This window comes from Cetorhinus maximus, chromosome 12 (assembly GCF_964194155.1).
Source record: "Cetorhinus maximus chromosome 12, sCetMax3.hap1.1, whole genome shotgun sequence".
Lineage (NCBI taxonomy): Eukaryota > Metazoa > Chordata > Chondrichthyes > Lamniformes > Cetorhinidae > Cetorhinus > Cetorhinus maximus.
Window position 1 is genome coordinate 79449285 of NC_135890.1, and position 25323 is coordinate 79474607.

A 25323-nucleotide genomic window follows, 5' to 3' on the forward strand; every position below is an offset into this window, starting at 1 on the left:
TGTAACTTCCAAGTTGGGAGCCAGGAGGGAAAGTTGGATGGAAGTAAAGGAACTAAACAAAAAAAAGACTTGCAATTATAAAGCGCCTTTCATAACAGGAGTTCCTACAGTATTTTACAGGCAATGAAATATTTTTGAAGTGTAATCACTGTGGTAATGTCAGAAATGTGGCAGCCAATTTGTACACAGCAAGCTACCATAACAGCAATGTGACCAAGGCCAGATTTTTTTTTTGCGATGTTGATTTAGAGGTAAATATTGGCCAAATCACCAGGCGAAAAATGTCCTTCTCTGAAAGTGCGGTGGGATCTTTTACGTCCACCAGAGGGCAGATGGGGCCTCGGTCGAGCATCTCGGCCAAAAAGACAGCATCTCTGACATTACAGCACTCCTTCAGTAACACTGGAGCGCCAGACTTGATTTGTGGGCTCAAGTGCTGGAGCGAGACTTGAACCCGCAATTTTCTGACTCAAGAGCTAAGCGTGCCATCAAATAAGCCACAGAATGGAGCAATAGTTTATGCATACTATGCTGCTGAATCCACCTAATTTGGCAAAATTGCTTGCCTCAGATGGACAGAAAGTGAGAAAGAAATAAAAACAGAACATTCTGGAAACGCTCAGCAAATCAGGCAGCATCTGTGGAGGGAGAGAGCGAAAAACAGTTAACGTTTCAGGTCCTGTGACCTTTCATCAGAGAAGGGAAACTTGAGAGAGGCTTGGCCACGGGCATAAATAACTCTTCCTTGTAGCTCCAGACACGAACAGAAATTCCTTACACATTGCAGGAGGTGCGTTGTTTAAATGCAGACACTGGGGGTCAAGCAGAAACTGTGGTACTCCAGGGTTCTCTAAAATCGATAGGAGGGATTCATTCTTTTAAATCCTGCATCCAGTCGAATCAGATCATGACTGGAATGGATTCCAATTAGGAGTTATCTCAACCACTTGGCAGTTCGGCAGCGGGTTGTTAACGAGATGCAATGGACAACCTGCAGCTTCTTGTGTTGCCTGGAGCTGAACCCGGGGCGGCGCCTGATTGGCTGGCGGTGACCCCCAGCGCCTCCTCTGCATAGATACCGAGTCCTACCGACCGGCCGCCATTTTGAAATCAGCCGCGGTAACCGGAGGTTGGCAGGGCGGCTGCTGGTCAGCAAAGGAGGAACCGACCGGGCGGCAGGGGCAAAGAGAACGTGCAAGGCTTCGGCTTGTTTAAGCGGTTTTTAAAGTTTGTTCGCACTCCATCTCCCCCCACCCCCGGTCCCCCGTCCCCTGTCCCCTCCCCCTCGCTAGCCGCCGTGTTTGGATCGTCCCTGAGAATGAGTGACTCGGACAACAGGGCGGACGGGACCGAGCTGAAGAAGGAGGGCGGCAGTGTGCTCAACAGAATGAAGAGTAGGAGGAACCCGGAGCCCGAGGGCCTGACCCCCATCACCGAGGCCGAGCTGCTGCAGAAAGACTGCATCAACCCGCTCAACGTGCTGTGCCTGCAGACCGCTACCGACTGTAAGCAGCTGTCCCCGTCCGCCCCCGGATGGGGATATTGGTGTCTGGTGCACTGGCCTGGTTATGTTTAACCTTCTAGCCAGACTCGGTATTCCCTTCAGAATTGGGAGGGAAAAGGGGGAGTGGGTTCTCATCTAGTTGCAGTGACTTTTTTCCCATCTGTTTAATAAATTTAAGACAGTGTTGATATGTTGCTAATTATTTGTTCTAGTTAGCTTATTCAGATCCATTGAAGAAAGTGCCCTACATAATCTATTTAGTTATGAATTAATGATTCCCCGTGACGGCGAGGTAGTTAGTGATGTAAAAGGTCCCGGGAGATATCCTGCTGTGATTGAACCAATCCCGCTCCCGTCCCTTTCCATGTTTTTTAGTTAAATCTTGAAATTAGGCATCTCTACAAACTGGGGATGCATTTAACTGGAAACCCAGTCATGCATATAATAAACATTAATAGATGCTTAGGTTGGTGTGGTAGAAACTGAACTCTAAAATGTTTGATAACTGAGCGATAGGATCATTTTAGATCTAATCTGCATTTTAGTGCGTAGAAATTAATATTACAGGAAGTTAATATTAGCCAACATCAACTCTTCAAAGTCACCTTCAATGTGCCTTGAACTAATTTTCATATTTGCAATACTGCATTGTGACAATTAACTTGCTCTAAGTATAATGAAACCTGTATAATGCCAGTGTTGGGAAGTGATTTGCTAATTTAAAGACTGAAAGGGTTGTTGCAATTGTTGTATGGTCTCCCTCACCACCCCTCTCACTATCAGAACTTAAATTTGGACAGGTACCAACCGAATCATAGATCGTACCAATGAATCACAGCACAGGAGGTGGCCATTCTGCCCATTTTTGTCTGTACTGGCTCTCTGCAAGGGAAACGAGCTGGTCCCACATCCTTGCCCTTTCCCCATACCTTGCAATTTTTTTTCAGGTGCTTATTCAGTTTCCTTTTGAAAGCACAGTTGACATTGTTTCCACAACTGTCAGACAGTGCATTCTAGGTCCTAACCACTCGCTGCTTAAAATGTTTTTCCTCATGTCGTGTAGGTTCTTTTGCCATTCACCTTAATCAGTGTCCTCTGGTTCCCAAACCTTCTGCCCAATGGGAACAGTTTCTCTCCATCTACTCTTTCTAGACCTGTCATTATTTCTTATGTTCTTATTTTAAACACCTCTATCAAATCTCCTCTCAACCTTCTCTAAGGAGAACAGTCCCAGCTTCTCCAAGAACACAAGAAATAGGAGCAGGGAGTAGACCATATGGCCCTTCGAGCCTGCTCCACAATTCAATACAATCATGGCTGATCTTGGCTTCAACTCCACTTCCCTGCCTATTCCCCATATCCCCTAATTCCCTGAGACACCAAAAATCTGTCTATCCCAGCCTTAAATGTATTCAATGATGGAGCATCCACAACCCTCTGGGGCAGAAATTTCAAAGCTTCACAACCCTTTCAGTGAAGTAATTTCCCCTCATCTTAGTCTTAAATGATTTGCCTCTTATCCTGTGATTGTGCCCCCACGTTTTAGATTCCCCAACCAGCAGAAGCAATCTCTCAGCGTCTACCCTATCAAGCTCCTTCAGAATCTTGTATATTTCAATGAGATCACCTCTCATTCTTCTAAACTGTAGAGAAAATAGACCCAATTCGCTCATCCTTTCATCATAGGACAACCCCCTCATGCCAGGGACCAATTTGTGAACTTTCACTGTACTGCCTCCAATGCAAGTATATCTTTTCTTAAATGTGGAGACCAAAACTGCACACACTACTTCAGACGTGGTCTCACCAAAACCATGTACAACTCTAGCAAGACTTCTTTATTAGTGTACTCTGATCCCTTTGCAATAAAGGCCAACATGCCATTTGCCTTCCTAATTGCTTGCTGTACCTGTATGTTAACTTTGTGTTCCTTGTGTGAGCACACTCGAGTCTCTTTGAACATCAACACTTACAAGTTTCTCACCATTCAAAAAATATTCAGCTCTTCTATTCTTTCGACCAAAGTGAATAACTTCACACTTCCCTACATTATAATCCATCTGCCATCCTGTTGCCTTCTCAGTTAACCTGTCTATATATCTTTGCAACCTCTGTGTCCGCCCCCCCAGCATAACTTTCCACCTAGCCTTGTATCATCAGCAAACCTAGACACGTTACTCTCCGTCTCTCCATCTAAGTCATTAATATAGATTGTACATAGCTGAGGACACAGCACTGACCCTGATGGCACTCTACTATTCACTACCTACCAACTTGGAAAAAGCCCCATTTATGCCCATTTTCTGCTTCCTACCTGTTAACCAATCCTCTATCCATGCTAATATATACCTCCCAACTCCATGCACACTTATCTTGCCTATTAGCCTTTTGTGTGTCACCTTATTGAAAGCCTTTGGAAATATCAGCATACTACATCTACTGGCTCCACTTGCTAGTTACATGCTCAAACTCCAATAAATTTGCTAAACTGGTTTTGCTTTCAGTAAAAACATGGTGACTTGTTCTAATCATGCTATGCTTTTCTAAGTGCATTGTTAACACTTCCTTAATAATAGATTCCAGCATTTTCCCAACAGTTGTTGTTAGGTTAACTGACCTGTAGTTCCTTCTATCCCTGTCCCTTTCTTGAAGAGCGGAGTAACATTTGCTAATTTCCAATCTGATGGGACTGCCCCCAAATCCAATGAATTCTGGAAACTCACAGCCAGTGCATTCATTATCTGCAGCTATCTCCTTTAGAACCCTAGAGTGTAGGCCATCAGGCCCTGGGGATTTGTCACATTTTAGTCTCTTAAGTTTCTCCAATACTTTTTCTCTGTTGATATTAATTTCCCTAATTTCCTCGCTTTGGTCCCTAGGGTACCGTCTATTTCTAGTATGAAACCTGTGTCTTCTACTGTGAAGGCAGACAGAATATTTGTTCAGTGCCTCTGCCGTTTCCTCATTCCCCTTGAGAATCTCTCCTGCCTCTGATTCTAATGCACCAAAGTTAACTTTAGTTACTCTCCTTTTTATATACTTATAAAAGCTCTTACATTCTGTTTTTATACTACTGGCTAGTTTATTCTCATTCTATTTTTTTCCTTTTTATCAACTTTTTATTGTCCTTTGCTGATTTCTAAAACACTTTCAGTGTTACTGTTTTTTTGCATTACTCTAAGCCTCTTTAATCTAACATTGAGGAGACGGTGGCGCAGTGGTGTTGCCACTGGACTAGCATTCTAGAGACCCAGGGTAATGCTCTGGGTACTCGGGTTCAAATCCCACCATGGCAGAATAGAATTGTATCCTTTATTTTATATTACCTCTCCTCCTCTTCTGCCAAAATGCATCACTTCGTACTTCTCTGCATAAAATTTCATCTGCCACATGTCCACCTGTTCCACCAGCCTGTCTGTGTCCTCTTGAAGTTTGTCAGTATCCTCCTCACAGTTTATGATACTTCCAAGTTTTGTGTCATCTTCAAATTTTGAAATTGGGCCCTGTACACCCAAGTCTAGATCATGAACACATATCAAGAAAGGCAACCAATCCTGGGGAACCCCACTTCATACCTTCCTCCGGCCTTTTAAAAAAAATAGTTCAATGCTACTGTTCCCTTTCTCACAGCTAACTTTATATCATTGCTACCATTGTCCATTTTGTTCAATGAATGTCTACTTTGCTGGCAGGCCTGTTATGTGGCATAAAAACAAAAAACTACTGCGGATGCTGGAAATCCAAAACAAAAACAGAATTACCTAGAAAAACCCAGCAGGTCTGGCAGCATCGGCGGAGAAGAAAAGAGTTGACGTTTGGAGTCCTCATGATCCTTCTAACAGAACTGAGTAAAATTAGGAGAGGGGTGAAATATAAGCTGGTTTAAGGTGGCGGGGGGGAGAGAAGTTGGGGGGGGTGGTGGGGGGAGTGCTTGCTTGTCCCTATAACCACCCACCCCCCCAAACTTCTCTCCCCCCAACACCTTAAACCAGCTTATATTTCACCCCCCTCCTAATTTTACTCAGTTCTGTAGAAGGGTCATGAGGACTCGAAACGTCAACTCTTTTCTTCTCCGCCGATGCTGCCAGACCTGCTGAGTTTTTCCAGGTAATTCTGTTTCTGTTATGTGGCACTTTATCAAACAACTTTTGGAATTTCATGTATGCATCATCAACCTGTTACCTCATTTAAAAAAAGCTCAAATCAATTTGGTTAAACACAATTTACCTTTACAAAATCCATGCTGGCTTTCCTTGATTAATCCATACTTGTCCAAGTAGCTGTTAATTTTGCCCTAGATTAATATTTCTAAAAGCTTTCCCACTAGTGAGGTTAAATTGACTAGATTTTGGAATTTTTCTTACGCCCTTTTATGAATAACGGTGTAACATTTGCAATTCTCCAGTCCTCTGGCACCATCCCTGTATCATTGCTTAACATATTAAAGATCATGGGCATTGCCAAAAGTCCCATTGTTTATAAGTAATGCTGGTGATGTGATAAATGAACATTTGAGCAAGTAGAAAAGCAAACAGCATGTGCAAAATGAGTGTGGACCTCATGTTGCATCGACAGCTGCCCTTTGGTTGATGCCTCCCAGAAGAGGGTGTGAAGTTCTCGATTATTTAGCTGGTACAATTTTTTTTAATCTTTACATAATCTTCATACTATACTAATTATATTGCTCATTTGGTTCAGTGCCAAAAATTCAGTCCAAAGCCGAGAAATATGCATTGCTGTTGAAATTTGCATCTGTAGTGAGATAACCTTGGAAAAATGATTTCACAACAGTAACCGCATATGTTGCCAATTGTGTAAATGCAGTGAGTGCAAAGCCTGCCAATTTTTAAAAATGTATTTACCTGTTGTAGTGATATTTATATATGCGTATTTGGAAAGAACCAACAATCCTTTTGCCCTTTTCTAGCTATTTTTAAAACAAACTCAGGCAATGGCAGTTAAAGATGGATCAGTATTGTCTTTTTTACCCCATTTGTGCACTCAAATATGTATTTTCTCCACAAACTTTGAGAGTGAGGTACAAATGTAGTTCTCTGATCATGTCACAGTTTTAACCATTGAGTCAGCACTGAATTATTTAATGCATCGTGCAGCCTTTTTATGCATAACCTCAATGGTTAAATGCACTTCTTGGTATGATGCAGAATGATATTTAGGAAGGTCCCACTGTTCAATTGCTGGTCTGTTAAGTTAGCTGATTGCAGCTGGAACTGGAGTATCCTCCTGGGCTAGTGAGGAAAGAAAAACTGCTGCTGATGGCTGTACAGTTGTTGATGCTGGAGAGTAAATGCTTGCATTTGAATGAGGTTAAAGTCAGTTTTGGCCATGATGCCTCCTATGAGGTAACAAGCTCCTGTCAACTGCTGCCCAGCTCATGTGAAGAAAGTCAACTTGGATGATGTAATGGATCAATGCAATAAAGCCAGAGAGAGGGAAAGAGAATTCAGATAAAAGAAAGGCATACACCAAGTTTTGGAGTGCACTGTTCTTTTGCTGTTATTGCTGGGTTTGCTGTCTCAGTGCTGAATAGTCTAAATGAGTTGCTTGATAATTTGATTAGCTGCTTTCATTCCTATGATTAGTCTTTCTTACTATGTTGTACTGAGGTGCTATCAGCAGATTACTTTCTCTGTTAATCCTGTGATAGCTGAGGGTGAGTTTGTACTGACTGGCTGGGATTTTGGTGATGAGAAGAAAGAACTCTTATTTGCAATTGCTTAATAGCAACATAATCAGTAAGTCTAATAATGATATGAGCCTTTGTGCAGAAATACTGAGAGTCAGAGTTATGACAATTTTTTCTCATTTACTCATAGAGCACTGTGAGATATTCATGTAGCCAGCTTTTACAAAAGTTGGAATTTATGGATAGTATCACACTTCATATCTAAGAACCTTTCAGTTGTTTGTGTCCATTACAGATAAACCTGATGGTTACATAAAACTTCTGACGGGCTGCTCATGATTTCAAAAAATAAAGTTTAGTTACCTTTACAAAATCCATGCAGGCTTTCCTTGATTAATCCTGATTTTCTTTGAGTGTCCAGCAAATTTAGCTTAACATTTGGTGGCTAATTAAAGTGGCACCCACTATGCGTCACTGAGCATTTATGAATTGTAATTTGTACTTCAGTGTGAATGTGTGATACTGAATGGTACTGTAGTATTGATTAACGAGCATTTATTAAATGTCACAGGGAATTGGAATGCCACATAAAGCAGCAAGCTTTCAAATGTACCGCAGCACGTGTATTATAATTACAGATACTGTAATCATGGTGAAATTAACACTGGTCTACTGGATCAAGACCAGTAAATTTAGCAATATGGTCATAGAATTGGGGAATGAATTCTGCAGCAGACCATGTACTTAGTTGCATTGCAGTCAGACTAATAGGAAAAATTCTGTTTGCAGACAATTATATGCTGGAGCCATTTTGGACGCAAGCAGGATTTTGTTTTGTTAACTGTTGAGCTGGAGACTTTTTTTCAGATTTTGATTATTGAGTTGAACATCAGTACTTGATTTGGCCTTAGGTTTCATTCTTTTTAAAATTCCATCCTATCTTTTGATTGTTTACATTGGAAATATATTTAAAAGCTTTCAGCTCCCAAATGTGATAGATGCTACACTGATTTGTTAGGAGTATAATTCTCACCCTTCCAAACTAGTACAGTTTAGGAAGCATGAGGATTTTTATAACTAATTTAGTAAGAACTTCATCCAGCAATTCAGCCTTTATTTTATATATTTGACGTACAGAGGTTTAGGCTTGAATGGCTAGCGGTAAGTTTTAGACAGACACAAATGGAAGTGTGTTGTTTGCATTTAATGTTCCACAGTTACGGGAACATGGAGGACACTTTTAGTGGAAGCAAGAAAATTGTGCAAATGAAACTTAATGGGAAGAGGACAGTTAAAAGGAAGTGCCAGAACAAGGATCCAACAACAATTTTGAGTGACTCAGAAGTCATCTCAACATATTTAACAGTCTTTGCTAAGATCTATGGAGGAGATAACTAGGAAGTAACAAGCAAAATGAAAACTGTAGAAACCCTTGGTACAAGTGAGTCTGCAGTCAGTTGACTCCTTATCTGATGGATACTGAAGTGCTTCATTTGCAAAATGCCTGCAAGGAGGTGGAGCTAAGTTTCAAGCCATAACTGTATGTTATCATCATTGGATATATCCTCTGGCATAACCAGTAACACTATGCTGCATGGTGACCGCAGGTGGTTGCAGCAACGATCACAATCATGCTGACAGAACCATGTAAAAAGTTATTACTGATATAGGTATGCCATAGCTTGCAGACTTTGGTGGTATTCTGATGGGTTCGGCCAATTGTATGCTGGCTGTCAATCACCATGGTATGCTTTATTTCGTGCTGTACCACTGAAAAAGTGATGTACTTCTTCGGGTTCAGGTAATCTAAAATTATGGTTAGCTGGCATTCAGATATCTCATTGGTGCTATTGCTACTGCTTTCCCAGCCTTTGCATACTCTAATTATCTGTCAAGGCAAGGTATAGTCAGCTTTTGGATGTTGATACACGGATACAGGTGGGTGGACACAACATTTCTAGTCCTGACCTGCCTGGATTTCGTTGGTCCTCCCTTGAATTACCTCAGGTAGGGGAGTGATTCCTATTGGGAAACCCGTTGGTGCCAGGAATGGTGTTTTGAGCAAGAAACAAATAAATGTCCAGCAATTAGCACAAAGACTTGTAAGAAACTAATTGCTAGCAGGGAAACAACAGACAAAATGACTGTAATAAAATCTTCCTTAATATTTATGTCCTTTGTGATATTTTGCAAACTTAACCACCACTAAACATATAACTGGAATTGCAGGGTGATTGAAAATCATTATGATATAACTCAAATATAGGACTGTAGCTAGTATGTTTTAGTATGAAAAATGATGAAATTTGGTAGAAACAGATATGGATAGAGCAATGTTAAAAGTAAACCAAATAGCGGATGTTAGTCTTGAGCACCGCATTTAGAAAAGACACATTTGACACCTTTCTACTGATGTTGAATGACAGATAAAATTTGTTCTTTTATTGCTGAATTGGAGTGGTTGAACATTATTTTGACTGTATCCACATAGGGTACGAAATAGACAATACAGAACAGCATAGTGCAATAAAACATTCAAGGGGTGACAGTTAAAAAGTAGGCTTTTAAGCTAAGCTAATGCAGAGATGTTTAATGTATTTCTATAAATACAAGATTATAAGTGAGTTGAAAGAGAATTTGCTCATGAGCAGAAACTCTTGTATGCTAATGAAATTGAGAACATCTTATAGATTGGCTCACTAATTTATAGAGGCTTTCTATTTTCTCACTAAAGCCATTAGAACTTGAAATTGAAACTGATCGTTTATCTTTAGGCATTCTGTTTGCAGTTAGCAATAATGACATTTGATTTTTATGATGGATCTTTTTTCTCTGATATGGTTATTTTATCCATGAAATGGGGAATTTCTAATGCCAAAGCAAATTTCGGACTTATTTAGTAATTCCCTGTAGTTCAGGATTACAAGTGTTTTGTGAACCTGTACAGAACGGGCATATTGTTTTTAGACAATGGAATTGATGAAGAAGGCACGCTTTTGAATTGTAGTCTTAAAGTTGTTGAATTTAATTTAAATTACGCCGCTTTAGATTACTGAAAATCATTGCTTTCTGTTTTATGGACGTTTTAAGTTATCCTGTTGCATTTGCTATATCCATACATTGGAAAGAGTTCAATTTCACTCTCCATTTTGGGAAGGCATCCTGTTTATTCTGTAGGGCACTTTTAAAACCAGGAAAAGTGAGCAGGAGAATATCTGTCAGTTATGACTAATAGCTTTCAAGCTGTTTCAAGATGGTAGTTAACATGCAAATTAAATTTGCCACTGAGTTCACCTATGATGTCTGATGGTATTTATAATAGCCCAGAAAACAAAGGCCAGGATTTACCCTGATTTGAACACTGAAGTACGGCCATGTAGTGCTGTAATACTAGACAAAAAGGTTAGCAATAATGACTTAAAATCTAGGCTTTGAAATTGAATTCAGTAAATCTAGCAAATTATGCACAGCACCAGAAAAATGACCATAAATGAGCTCCTAGATAGCTCTGAGTGCTGTTTGCTTTTATAGAGTTCACTAGTTGGTTTCTGATCAGTTATGTTGTTACACACACACAGTCAGTTTTGCAAAGCAAGGTCTTATTGGACTTGCAGTCTTTTCCTTTATGCCATCTCTTTTTTTTCCACTGCTTCGCACTATGTTTGGTAATCAGCCTTAAGCTCCCTATGACTAAGCTGTCACTGGGCCAAGCTGACACTCAATTAAGTCAACATAGCAGAATTATTTTATACTCAAAATCTTATTTACACTTTAAAAGTAATTAATTGGCTGTGAAGCATTTTGTGTGAAATAACCAATGATAATTAAATGACAAGTTGATAGAAAGCTTGGCTCATAGCTATACAGGTTGTGAAGCAATTAATATTTCACCAGCACAGCTCAATTGTCAATTGGGTTTTACTTCCTTTCTGAAAATTGTTCACCTCACCCCCTGGTCCTGTTAACTTATTATACACTGTGTCATAAAATCCAATTATTCAGCTCACGAACAACACCGTAGGAGATGTGCAAGTGTCTCATTGAGTTTTTAAAATTTGTTTTGAGGTTGTGGGCATCGGCTGGCTAAGCCAGCATTTATTGGCCATCCCAAATTGCCCTCGAGAAGGTGGTGGTGTTGAGCTGTCTTCTTGAACCACTACAGTACATGTGGTGGAGGTACACCCACTGTGCTATTAGGGAGTGAGTTCCAGGATTTTGACCCAAAGTGAATTGACATTGTCACAAACTAACATGGTAGTGGCTAAAATTGTAACAAAGTTTATTCATGGCCTTTTAATTTAAATAGCTTGGATTTTTTTCAAGCCTTTTTTTGCCATTGCTAAAGGTGTTTGTATTGAGGAATGTAAAACATTTTACACTTTAATTACCCATTGTCCGCATTAATTATAAAATAAAAACAGAAAATGTGGAAAAACTCAGCAGGTCTGGCAGCATCTGTGGAGAGAGATCTTGCTTCACCTGCTCTACCACCACCACCCTCCAGCCCCCCACTTAAACAGTATAAATTCCATCACATTTTTACTTCTCTTTAGCTCTGAAAAAGTGTCATATGGACTCAAAACATTAGTTCTCTTTCTCTCTCCACAGATGCTGCCAGATCTGCTGAGCTTTTCCAGCATTTTCTGTTTTTATTTCAGATATCCAGCACCCACAGCATTTTGCTTTTATCTTAGTGTTTAATTTTACATTTATGTCAGCATTAATTAGTCTTGAATTGAATGTAACACATTCAAAGATGCAGAATAGAGAACCAATTTTATTCTGCTTCGACAATGCACCTCTGTTGCAGGCCTCTAGTGCAGCAGCATGAATTTTTCTACTTTTCACATTCATCATCTTTTTGACATTTCAGAATAAGAGTGATTGTCAGTTAATGTCGGATTGATGAAAGTTTTGTATTATGGGCGGTGACTTTCTCAAACCTGTTTCACTGTAGAACCTTCCAGTTGGTATGGAATGGGGCAAGTGATGCATTGATTTGGGTTGGATTGAACCTAAATCCTGGAGAAAAATGTTTTTAGATCACTCGACCTTCCTTCCTTTCATATCTTTAAACTATTTTAAATAAATATTGCTAACAAATATTAAATATTGTGAAGTTAGATAATGAATGCTTAATATTAGTATGACATTCCTCTGTCCACTATTTTAATGGGGGTGGGGGGAGGGCTTATTTTTGTATCTGTTGGAAGCACTTGAGAACTGATTGATATACCGGTACAGAAAGGCTTTACTGAATTATACACCAAAGATTGATAATTTGAAATATTAGGTGACGTTTTGAGATAACCTCATTGTGGTCTGCTGTTCAGTTAAAGAAGAGATTAGAACACAGGGGCTTACCTTAATTTTATGAATTCTGGATTGTGAGAATTGCTGCACTGCAGCTGTATGGGAAAGAAGTAATTCTTAGAGAATTAAGCTGTGTTTTGTATGTCATGTATTCTCAATGACATACCATCTATTTAAAAAAAACGTTTCAAGTGTACTTAAGGTAGGGATCTAATTTCCACCCAGTCCAGCTGGTTTTACCTTCCTTGTCTTCTATCTTGACGTCAGGGGAGTAATGTCTAATACATCTTGTTTGACCATGTGCTGCCATGAAAACTGAGTTATGTAACCTGTAAACAGGAGAGTGTTCAGCCCCATCATAGCCAGAGTGAGGTGGGGGTGTGATTGCTTGCAAGTAGTTTCTAGAAGTACATCCTCTTTCTTTGTCATTTTGGGCAGAAACAGCAGTTATCTGCTGGGCTGTTTGTTGTTTGTTTTAACGGTCAATCTGTTGAATAAATCTTAAATGGTTTCATAGTAATATGTGGCATGAAATTAAGAAATGACATTGTGAAAGATAATTATTGAAGAATTCTAACTTTGCCATCTCCCCCTCCTCTCCACTGAAAGGGAAGATCTTTGGATGCAACAAACAACTGGTGTGCCTTGAAGTATACCTTGAAAGGTTTGTCTAAATTGAGTACTTTAATTTAAAAACTACAGATGTTGTGCCTGATCTGCTATTTCTATTCAATTACATTTACAACTGAAATGACTGAAGTGTCTATTTATCAGTCATTCTAAATGGTTAAGATCTTTATACTTTTGCAAATTAACCTAGTTATCTAACGTATTTTTGGTGGTGTAGAGTTGCTTGTTTATATACACCAGACATTTGTACAGTCTTTACTGAGTTGTGTGGCTAGACCCAGTCATCACATAACAAGAGATGTTCTTTTACAGTGAAACAAGATGCCCACTCTGATCATTGCTCACTTCCAGAATTTAAATTATTTAGTTGAGTGTGGGAAATTACTTGGCCTGTGCAACTACCAGAGCCAAAACTAAGATTCATGCACTGAGTTCCAACTGTGTTCCTTCTGTTAATAGAATTAATTCGTCTAGTTTTGAACAGACAACGTCATCTTGTTGGCAGTTTCAGTAACAGCTCAGTAATTCCCAGAAGTACGATTGGTCCCCTGGACCAGGAAATTTGTCAATGAACCAGGAAATGTTTTTTAAAACGTTTTTCTTCAGCTTTCCAGTGCCTTGTTCAAATGGCTACTTTTTTAAAACCGTAAGCATAGACTACACATAATAGTTGTCCAGTTAGTTGTCGAAAGAGTCATAACAAAGCCTGCTCCCCTTTGCAACGTCCACATCTGCACTTCAAGTTGCAGGATAATGATCAAGAGCAGGGGCTCTGGATAATTTTTACCCCTGCTTAATACTGAGGCCAATTGTAATGTTGCTGTCCCCTAGTCTTTACGGCAATATTGTACTCCCTCTCCTATCTCGCTCCAGACAGCTAATGCAGCATAGATTGGGAATCAAGCCTGGAACCTTAGTGCCTGTATGGCTTAGTACTTCATCAGGCAGTGGTTTCATATATTCAAACACCCAGGATGTTTTATATAGGATTTTCCACAAATAATCTCAGAGATTGGATAGTGTCATTCACTAGTCTTTCACCAATGAGACTTAGGTTTGAATCCAGTTTTTTTTTTTTGGTTACTGATTTTAAGGGTGCACTGAATTTGGGTGCACTGATCCAGTTCATATGATAAGTGACTGACAGGAAACAACCCACTAAATTGTCCATTCAGCCTGTCACATACAAGTGTGATGCCTTGTGAATCACTATAGCTACCCCATCATCCTACCTCACCTGAAAGCCGTGTGATCTCCTGGGAGTGGTGAGAATCCAGATCAAAAACCAAGGCAAATTAGAGGAAGAGTAATCTTGAAAATTCCTCTCTGTCCTCCGTAGGTGATCAAAACTAGTCCAGGAGAGCACTTTGGCCCTGATTAATGTCATACACTGCCTATCTCTTGTACGAGGTGATCTCCATGTCAACTAGTAACAGGTCTAGCTCTTGCTTGAAGGAATTCAGCGAACCGATGTTCATCGCACACGTTGGCATTCTATTCCACAAGTTCATTATTTTCCCAGAAAGAAACACTCCTGATGCCTAACCAAGCCCTGACCTTGCATAACTTGAAATTTTGACCCCCGTCCTTGCTAATCCATTCAGTTGAAACAAATGTAGATAGTATCTACACAAATAGAATCTATTACCTTAATCATCTTATAAACCTTCGTCAAATCACCCCTAAGTTGATGTTTCCCTTAAAGTGCAGAGCCTATCATGAAAACTAAGATGTTTCAAGCTGGAAGTTAATCTGGTGTCCCTCTTCTGTCTACAAGTGGGAAAAGACTCGCAATGTAGAACTGCCCAAAATTTGGCACTAAATAAAACTTGCAGGTGGAAAATACAGATTGGGTGGTTGCTGTATGATATAGAAATATGTCACACAAGTAAAATAAGGTAACTCTGAGGTTGGGTTGAGGCACAATGTTGTGAAAGAGTTGGGGTTAGGTTTTGCTCTCTATCATATTCCGGTACATATCTGACTGGAAGTACCAGATGCTGAAAATTGCTTTTTAAAACAGGGATGTGCTCCATTTCTTAGCACTTATGCCTCAGTTAGCACAAAGCTTACAAAAATTTACAGATACTGGCATGTAAAACAGCAAATTTTATAGTTTCTGTTATATTAATGGACTAATGGTTCCTGTTCAACAGCTACTTGTCAGTTACTGATCCTGCCATCTTGTTGTTCAGGCTATTTGCAATTTTAAATGTTGCCAAGGTGACAGTAAGATGTTTTGTTCCTTGCATGACGAATTTGAACATCAAAGCTTGTGTTAAAACACTCAATTCCCTGCCAGTGATTGAAGGGTACATTTTTTGTATTTTGGGCATTCGTTTGTCCTTAGCATCAAAATTCTAAGGATGTAATAACTGTGCTGGGATAAAAGGGTGGGAGAGGTGCTTTGAGGGAAAACTTGACTTGCCATGTTTTGGTTCTTTTCCAAAGAAATCACTCTACTTCTGTGTAGTATATAAGTTGATAAAGTAGACTTTATAATTGGATTTGCGAGAAAATTGAAGGTTTCTGAAAAGAGAGGATTGAGTGTTATGATGTAGGTGATATTAATCTGAAAACAGGGTGTGCTGTTTGAGCTTAATAGTCTGTTCCAGTTCAAAAAATATGTGTATTTTTATTACATCCAGCAATTGGTTGAGAGAATTGCTGACAATTTCCCAGTGAGGGTGGACATTTTTAATTCTGAAGTTCAGATTTCAGGTTTTTGGTCTGGTTTAGAATGTACTTTGTTGGCAAATACCTTTATGGAATCCACCTGAAAGCATTAAAATCATAAGAAACCTTGGTCTATCACACTTGTGCACATTTATTCAGTTTGGTATTTTTGTATTTACATTATTGATGAGGGGGTGTGGTGGTGAAGAAGGGGTGGGTTAAAGCTTGCTATATTTAAAGTAAGAATATGTAGCTGTATGCACAAAATGTACAGGAACAAAATGATACCAGTCCACAAGCCAAATTGATGCTTGACGATGCAAATTACCCTCCACCTGGTATATTTTTATAACGTTTGGTTCTTCCTCTTCTTCAACCAGGTGACATGCTTCCATTTTCTGCAATTCAACCTTTAGAACTGGCTATAGGAAGGGATGTGAATGTTTTATGCTGCTCTGCCCACAGTTGTTCCTCAATTTATAGGATACTGTTAAATTGTGAAAAAATGAAATTGGGGGAAGTAATGCAAGGTTCTGCTTTATAGGTTCTGCTTTATTGAAATTCTGGCTACAGAATGTGTGCAAACTTGGTTCTGGATTCCACAGTCTGAATGCATAATGTAATTTTTGGTACAGCCTGCAGCTGTAATACAATTTGTATGTGTGCAGCATAATAATTAACCCAGATTTCTTAAATCCTCAGTCTCTGGTAAGCTTTGGTTCTCAAAACAGTGCTGGATTTAACTTTGGAACAGTGTCTAGACTGACTCCAAACAGCTGACTTCAATCTCGCCACATGGCGAGTGAGACCATGAGCTCACTGCTCTACATTGACACCACAATAGATGTTAATCGTGGTACACTTGAATAACTTTGCCTTGTACTAAGTTAATTTATCTAGTAACTCATCATTTATGTTAATTAGGATTTCAGTAAAGTTGGAAATGTGAATTTTTCACCCTTTGTCCACTTGAGCTAACATCCTGCAGCGCAGTGATAGATGTTGCCCTTTCAAAACTTGTTTGTTTATAAAAAGACAGTGGCCGGAATTTTCCATCCCCCATTGGCGTCAGGTGTCATGGCGGGCGGGGGAGGACAATATGGCGAGAAGGCCAAAAATTGGTTTTATGCCGTTGTGAAACCAGTTTGCGACCATCTGAACCATCTATCAATGGTGGGCTACCTTTCCTACTTTCCAATGTCAGAAATCTAATTTCAATACTTTAGCATCTCATTCTATGCCCTGCTTGCCGAATCATCCCCATACGCTGGATCATCTCGCTTGCTGACGTGTTTCACAACTGTACATAAGTGGCGTGCACCTGGCAAGCTGCACTTTGCTCAGGACTTCGAGGTTTGTTTGCTTACCTTTCTTCAGGCAATACTCGTCATTAGCTCCTGGCTTTGTAGGCAACACCACATCACTTTTAGAGGGGCTCATGGGCAGATTTCTACCTACCAGACCAGCCATAAGGCAGTGCTGGCTTATCAATGGCTGCAGGGCTAGGGCTTGCTTGGGGAAGGGGGAGAAGTGGCCTCAGGCAAGTGAAGAGGCTGCAGGGCAAGGGCTGAATTGGGGAAGCAGGGTGTGTGTGGGGCACATATTGTTCTGGGAAAATGGCCTCAAGAGAGTGAGGGCTGAGGAGGCAGTCTCCAGAGCAGATAAGGCCAGATGGTGATGTGAAGGTTTGAGTGAGTGGTGATGTCCCTTGAGCTGGCAGTGAGTGAGATGCCAGTGAATGTGTAATGGGCTTGAGTGTATGAGTTTAAAGTGATGAGATGGTTGCCTTACCCTGGCGGCACGGATGAGATCATTCATCCATTTTTTGCACTGGATGGCTGACCTTTTGTGTGCAGCATTGGCACTGACCACCTCTGCCACTGGATAGGCCTCCAGGTAAAGATACCAGAATATGCCAAAAAATGAAGAAAAAACTAAGTAGCATGGTGCAACAAAATAGGTTTCAGAATGTACAATCTGGAAGGATATGGTTGTGTAAGTTAATGAGCTGTGACCTGTTAGATTGGTGATTTTTTTTAACTGTAATTAACTGGATTAAAGTGTTTTGTGATAAAGTGGATATTGAGAAAATGTGTGTACTTCATAAGTGAACAAGGCTTATTGCTATAAATAGAAGGATACGATCTCTGCCCCTTAAAGTCCATGGGTTGCAGACTTGAAAAAATATGATGGTTGCGTCATTCACTACCAGATATGACTGGACCACATAAAGCACTTTTGAGTCCTGCTCTCCCCTAAACTGGACCAGCCAAATAAATACAAAATGTGGCTACAAGGGCAGGTCAGATGCTGGAAATCCAGCGGTGAGTAACTCGCCTCCTGACTCCCCAAAGCCTGTCCACCATCTACAAGGCACAAGTCAGGAGTGTGATGAAATACTCCCCACTTGCCTGGATGAGTGCAGCTCCAGCAACACAAGAAGCTTGACACCATCCAGAACAAAGCAACCTGATTGATTGACACCCCATCCACAAACATTCAATCCCTTCACCACTGACACACACTGGCAGGATTTACAAGATGCACTGCAGGAACTCAACAAGGCTCCTTAGGCAGCACCTTCCAAACCCACAACCGTTACCATCTAGAAGGACAAGGGCAGCAGATTCATGGGAACACCACCACCTGGAAGTTCCCCTTCAAGCCACTCGCCATTCTGACTTAGAAATATATCACCATTCCTTCACTGTCACTGGGTCAAAATCCTGGAAAACTCTCCTTAACAGCACTGTGGGTGTATCTACCCAACATGGACTGCAGCAGTTTAAGAAGGCAGCTCACCACCACCTTCTCAAGGGTATTTAGGAATGGGCAACAACTGCTGGCCTAGCCAGCAACACCCACATCCCATGAATGAATAAAAAATAATTCTATTCCAAATAGCCCCCCAGCTTCTTTTCTCTACTGCAAGCAGTCATCCAGACTGCTGTGATGGTGGTGTGTTTTTGGAACCAAGTCTGACCTTGGCTTGTCTCCTTACTTGAGCATCTTACCTTGTTCCACCCTTCTCACCTCTCATTTGAACTCCTGCTTGCCCAAGCACCATGCCAATATTCTCAAGGAGCCATCTTCACTGCTTTTGTCCTTCAACCCCTGCAACTAGCGGCTTCTCATCCTTGGTGATTTTAACCTCCAGCAGGCCAAAATTCCTCTAAGACCGGAACCCACCCCCCCAACCGCCCTCGCTACCGATTCTATCATTCTCCCTGGCAACTGTCTTGAGCCTGAACCAGATTGTTTGCTATGCCTGCCATATTTTACCTTGAGATGAGCTTTAAGCCACATTCGCATGTCCACTAAGACTGCCTGTTTCCACCTCTATAACATTACCTGTATCTGTCCCTGCCTCAGCTCTTCTGCTGAAATCCATATCAATGCTTTTGTTAGCTCTAGATTTGACTATTTTCACGCACTCTTGGCCAGCCTCTTATATTCTACTCTCCAAAAGCATGAGGCCATCTAAAACACTGCTACCCAAGTCCTTACTGACACCAGATACCATTCACCCATCACCCTGTGCTTGCTGATCTCCTCTAATTCCTGGTTAAACAACGCCTTGATTTTAAAATTCTCATCCTTGTTTTCAGATCCATCAATGGCCTGACCCCACTGACCTCCGTAATATCCTCCAGCCCTCTTGTCAGGCCTCTTGAGCATTGCCGATTTTAACCGTTCCACCAATGGTAGCCTTGCCTTTCAGCCACATTGACTCTAAGACTTAGAAATTCCTTCCTAAGCCTCTCCACCTCTCTTAAGACACTCCTTAAAACCAACATTATTTGATCAAGCTTTTGGCCATCTGCCCTAATATCTCCTAATGTATCTTGGTGTTATATTTTGTTTTATAATTTGCCGTAACTTCCGAACTCCAGAGCATTGCATTGGGGTGGGGTGGAGGGAGAGAGTTCCCAGGTTAGATTTGCACGGCAATTGCTTGGAAGTGCAGTCTTCCCCTGGGCAAATGCCCTGCACTGGTAAGAAGAGTCATACAGACTTGAAATGTAAACTTTGTTTTTCTCTCTCCACAGATGCTATCAGACCTGCTGAGTTTTTCCAGCATTTCCTGTCTTTATTTTATATTTTCAAAGCCTTTGCTTAAAAAACCTGTTCATCTTAGCAGTTGGGAGTTCAGAGTAGTTGTGTGAAATCCACTTTCTAAATTGATCCCTTGGTAGATTTCATCCCAAGATCGATTTGAAAGGTAGTAAACTGTAAAATGTTCAGTGGGTTTGCTGACAGAAATCCTCTTCTGTCTTCCATATAACTTTAAATTATAGAGCAGTGGCGGAATAGAGGAGGTGATCAGATACATGCACACAGTGTTGCTCTGAATACTTTTCCAAAAAACTATCCTTTGGAGCCCTTGCATAGATTCTGTGATGTACACCTGAATCTTTCATCAGCAGTTGACTGCAGAGCCCAAATACAGCATTGGAGATTTGCTTTTCTGTCTCTTCCCTCCTTACCACCGCTTCCCCCACATGAGATTAACTAACCTACAAAGATGCTACTTTATTAACGAACAGAAGAACACAATTCTGTACTGCCTCATTGTGCAGTGTTGGCTTTGGCACTGGCTCCACTCTTTCATGTAAATTGAAAAATTCTAAAAGGTTAGCTACACCCTCTGAGTGAAATGCTTTATGATTTGAGAAGTTAATGAATAGTGTACAATTAGATGGTGTCCTTATAGCATTTGTATTTTTTCGAAAGGTGAGGCGCTATGAAAAGTTTTCAGATTTAACTTCTTTGAATAGCAGCAACCTACATTTATATATCGCATATAACATAGTCAAGCATCCCAAGTTGGTTAACAAGAGCCATACCAATAAGGTTTAACATAAATCTATAAAAGGAGGTATTAGGACAAATGACTTTGATCAGAGAGGTAGAGCATAAAGAGCATTTTAAAAGAGGAGAGAGAGATAGTGAGGTGAAGAGGTTTAGGGAGGGAATTCCACAGCTTTAGAGCTAAACTGAAAGCGTGGCCACTAGTGGTGGAGTGATAAAATGAGGGATGCACAGGAGGTCAGACTTGAAGGAGCAAAAAGATCTTGAATGTTTGTAGGCCTGGAGAAGGCTACAGAGATGGAGGTCATCACAAGCGTGTTTTCACATGCAAAGCTGTATCCCTTGGACCAAATGGAGTAGAGGTGAGGGGCATGCCATGAGAAATGGTTAAGGTGAGTGAGGGTAATACTGTAGTTCTAATGGGGACAAAGGCAATGAAGGTGGTGGAGATGGTGTGATTTAGCAAATCAGTGGCTGCAGAAATATGATGAATTGAAGGCCAAAGAGTAGATAATTGTGAATTTGAAAGTGCTGTGGTAAGTGACTTGAGGGAAAGTTTTTCCCTGGGGCTGACACAGAAAGAAATGGGGTTGGGAGGGGAAAGAAGATTGTGGCTATAGGATGATATAAGAAAATGATCAAAAATTGTCATATTACTGATATGTGTTGTCCTGATCTTTCACCAACTTTGTCATAACTGAACTTTAAATTTGCTCTTGGAACAGTTAGGCTGGTCCACCATGGAATTTTATAACACCGGGTTGACTTATACAATGCGATAATATTTAGAAGGTTGCAGCAAAGGGTGAAAGACCTTTCTTCTGTTAAAGGCTGAGGGGTAGGATTTTGGTGATGTCTTTACTTTTAATATGCTTCTTTTATATCAATATTTAAGTTTTCAGCTCCTTTAAAATTGATTGGGTTAAAAATGCTTTGAATGAGGACTAGGGATGTAATATTACAGATGCAAGATAAGTTGGCAGGAACCAAGCCTCCTCCTGTGCAATCAGCAAACAATATTAAACAATGTTCGCCCACATTTGTGACTCCTCAGATACCGAAGCAGTTCGTGCTTATATGCAGTAAGATTTGGACAGCATTCAGGCTTGGGTTAATAAGTGGCAAGTAACATTTGTGCCACACAAGGGCCAGGCAATGACCATCTCCAGCAGGAGACAATCCAACCATCTCCCCTTGACATTCGATTGCATTATAATCACTGAATCCCCCACCATCAACATCATTACCATTGACCAGAAACGGAACTGGACAAACCATACAAATACTGTGGCTACAAGCAGATCAGAGGTTGGGAATTCTGTGGTGAGTAACTCACCTCCTGACTCCCCAGAACCTGTCCACCATCTACAAGGCGTACAAGGTACAAATCAGAAGTGTGATGGAATACTCTCCACCTATCCGGATAACTGCAGCTCCAAATACACTCAAGAAGCTCAACAGCATCCAGGGCAAAAGAGCCTGCTTGATTGGCACCCTATCCACCACCTTCAATATCCACTCCCTCTACCATTGACGCACAGTGACAGCAGTGTACACCGTGCATTGCAGCAACTTACCAAGGCTCCTTTGACAGCACCTTCCAAACCCACAGCCTCTACCACCTAGAAGGACAAGGGCAGCAGATGCATGGGAGCGCCACCACGGAATCACACAGTGCAGAAGAGGCCCTTCGAGTCTGCACCAACACGTGAGAAACACTTGACCTACCTACCTAATCCCATTTACCAGCACTTTGCCCATAGCCTTGAATGTTATGACATGCCAAGTGCTCATCCAGGTACTTTTTAAAGGATGTGAGGCAACCCGCCTCCACCACCCTCCCAGGCAGTGCTTTCCAGACTGTCACCACCCTCTGGGTAAAAACGTTTTTCCTCACATCCCCCCTAAACCTCCTGCCCCTCACCTTGAACTTATGCCCCCTTGTGACTGACCCTTCAACTAAGGGGAACAGCTGCTCCCTATTCACGCTGTCCATGCCTCTCATAATCTTGTACACCTCGATCAGGTCGCCCCTCAGTCTTCTCTGCTCCAACGAAAACAACCCAAGTCCATCCAACCTCTCTTCATAACTTAAATGTTTCATCCCAGACAACATCCTGGTGAATCTCCTCTGCACCCCCTCCAGTGCAATCACATCCTTCCTATAATGTGGCAACCAGAACTGCACACAGTACTCCAGCTGTGGCCTCACCAAGGTTCTATACAACTCCAACATGACCTCCCTACTTTTGTAATCTATGCCTCGATTGATAAAGGCAAGTGTCCCATATGCCTTTTTCACCACCCCACTAACATGCCCCTCCGCCTTCAGAGATCTATGGACACACACGCCAAGGTCCCTTTGTTCCTCAGAACTTCCTAGTGTCATGCCATTCATTGAATACTTCCTTGTCAAATTACTCCTTCCAAAGTGTATCAGCTTACACTTTTCTATCCCGTCTATATCTTTCTGTAGCCCAAGACACTCAACCTAACTGTTAATCACCAGGCCAATCTTTGTGTCATCTGCAAACTTACTAATCCTACCCCCCACATAGTCATCTAAGCAAGTTCCTCACCAAGTCACACACCATCCTGACTTGGATCTATATTACTGTTCTTTCACTGTTGCTGGGTCAAAATTCTGGAACGCCCTAACAGCACTGTGGGGGTACCTTCGCCACATGGAGTGCTGCACTTGTGGTGGCTCATCACCGCCTTCCCTAGGGCAATTGAGCATAGGCAATAAAAATAAGTGCTGGTGTAGCCAGCAATGCCCACATCCCGTTAAAAGAATACAAAAAAAAGCAAAATCATTTGACTTTAGTGACTTGATTGATTGCAATAATGCTGAACTTTTTAATGCTTTTATCTCAGTGGAAGTTAGAATTCTTTTGTAATCTCTTGTAATGCAGTGGCCAAGATCAAACTTTCATACTTTGAATAATCTGAAACTCTGTTTCAGAAATACTGCCTTGCCTACAACAATTCTACAAGCATTACAGTATATCATTGCTTGCTACAGTATTGTAGGTTATGTTTATGGTATATTGGCGTTTGTAGAATATTGCAGACCTTTTGGCCCTTTCCTTTGCTCCTTAGAACAGCATGAATTTAGATAAATGAAATAATGCAGTGGAATCCTTTTGCTTGTCCTGTGGAATTTGTTATATGTAAACAATTTTGTATGCATGTATGCCTTTTTCACGCAATTTTTTCTGTTAAATTACTCTAACCTTGGAGGATACTTATCTTGTACAACTGAATTGCGGATATTGTACTTCATACAGAAATAGTTAGGTCATACTGCACCATGACTAGGACTTGCTTACCGGAATTCCTTGTTCACCACATTGAGCACATTTTAGCTGTCACGGTATGACATGAGCATATCCAATCAACAACAGTCAGTTGTTTTTGCCCTTTTCAAAGTTACAATGAATGAACCATTTACAAATCTAGCACTGTTGGGCAAAGTAGAAAATGTATGATGTTTATGTTGCCAATTGTAAAGCTGTTGTTTTTAAAGTACTGCTCTAGAGTGATATTAATGATCCAGTAGTTTTATGCATGTAGTTTCCAATCTATTCAAATCCCACCTATGAAGATCTTTTCCAGTTTTTATTGAAAATTCACCAGAAAACTTGGCAGACTTGTTAATCCTGTGTGATTTTGGCTTAAAGTTGGAGTGTTGAATCTTTGTCTTTTTAATGTATTCCTTTTGACTGTTCCTGAGGTATTGTGAACAAAAGTGTTTCCCACAGGCTTCTTTCCAGTACACCATCAAGAAATGAAACTAAATTATTTTTTTCTTGAGTTTGCACCTTGATTTAATTTACAATTTAACTACAAACTGCTGTTTAGTTTTGCAGTGTTGGAGTGCACTTGCTGTTGTGGTACTGAAAGGTAGAGATCAGGGAAGTCCCCAAATGTTTGCCAAATTAAAATAACTAATTTAAATGACATGCTTTCTGGTAAAATGTGATATAATTAGTGAATTGGTTACCAGCAGAGCTGGTGGAACAGAAAACCAAAGGAGGTTTAAAAAAAATTGATGAATTCATGTTAGCAAATATGATTTGGGACTGTTGGTCTAGAATCACAATAAGGAACCTGATGGGAGATTTGGAAGTTTATACTAGACAGATCAATTGACTTCCACCTAAAAAAAAATACTGTATCACTTTTAAAAAAAATATTCTTTCACAGGATGTGGGTGTCGCTGGCTAGGTCAGCATTTGTTGCCCAGCCTGAATTGTTCTTGAGGTGGTGGGGGGTTGTCTTCTTGAAGTGCTGCAGCTCATTTACTGTAGGTACACCCACAGTGCTGTTAGGGAGGGAGTTTTAGTAATGACACAACAGTGTTGTGGGCAGTGGACCATTTAAATCCTGTTTACTAACACATTTACAGTCCCATTTTGTTTTTATAAGACCCTGCCAAATGCTTGAACTTCTCAGTTTCTTTCTGCTCAGTGTCTACCACTCCACCTTTAGATCATCTCTGGATGTTTCGCTTGTCTGAAAGGTGTCATGTAAATGGAAGTTCTTCTCTTGCCACACTATAGGATTTGTGAAACAAAAACAGAATTACCTGGAAAAACTCAGCAGGTCTGGCAGCATTGGCGGAGAAGAAAAGAGTTGACGTTTCGAGTCCTCATGACCCTTCAGCAGAACTGAGTATAGTTAGGAGATGGGTGAAATATAAGCTGGTTTAAGGTGGGGGGGTGGGGGGGTGGGGGGG

General features: G+C 40.8%; 1 protein-coding gene across 3 annotated transcripts in view; it reads left to right on the plus strand.

The window, feature by feature from the left end:
* Nucleotides 1-776: 776 nt before the first annotated feature.
* unc119b (unc-119 lipid binding chaperone B) overlaps nucleotides 777-25323 on the plus strand; it is a 66749-nt gene continuing 42202 nt past the window's right edge. The window contains exon 1 of one of the 3 annotated variants that reach the window (XM_078553998.1): nucleotides 777-1505. In XM_078553998.1, coding sequence (XP_078410124.1) covers nucleotides 1319-1505 — 187 coding nt within the window. In that variant the 5' untranslated portion in view covers nucleotides 777-1318. The remainder of the gene's footprint in view (nucleotides 1506-25323) is intronic. The other 2 variants (XR_013578178.1, XM_078553997.1) reach the window with 2 other exon arrangements.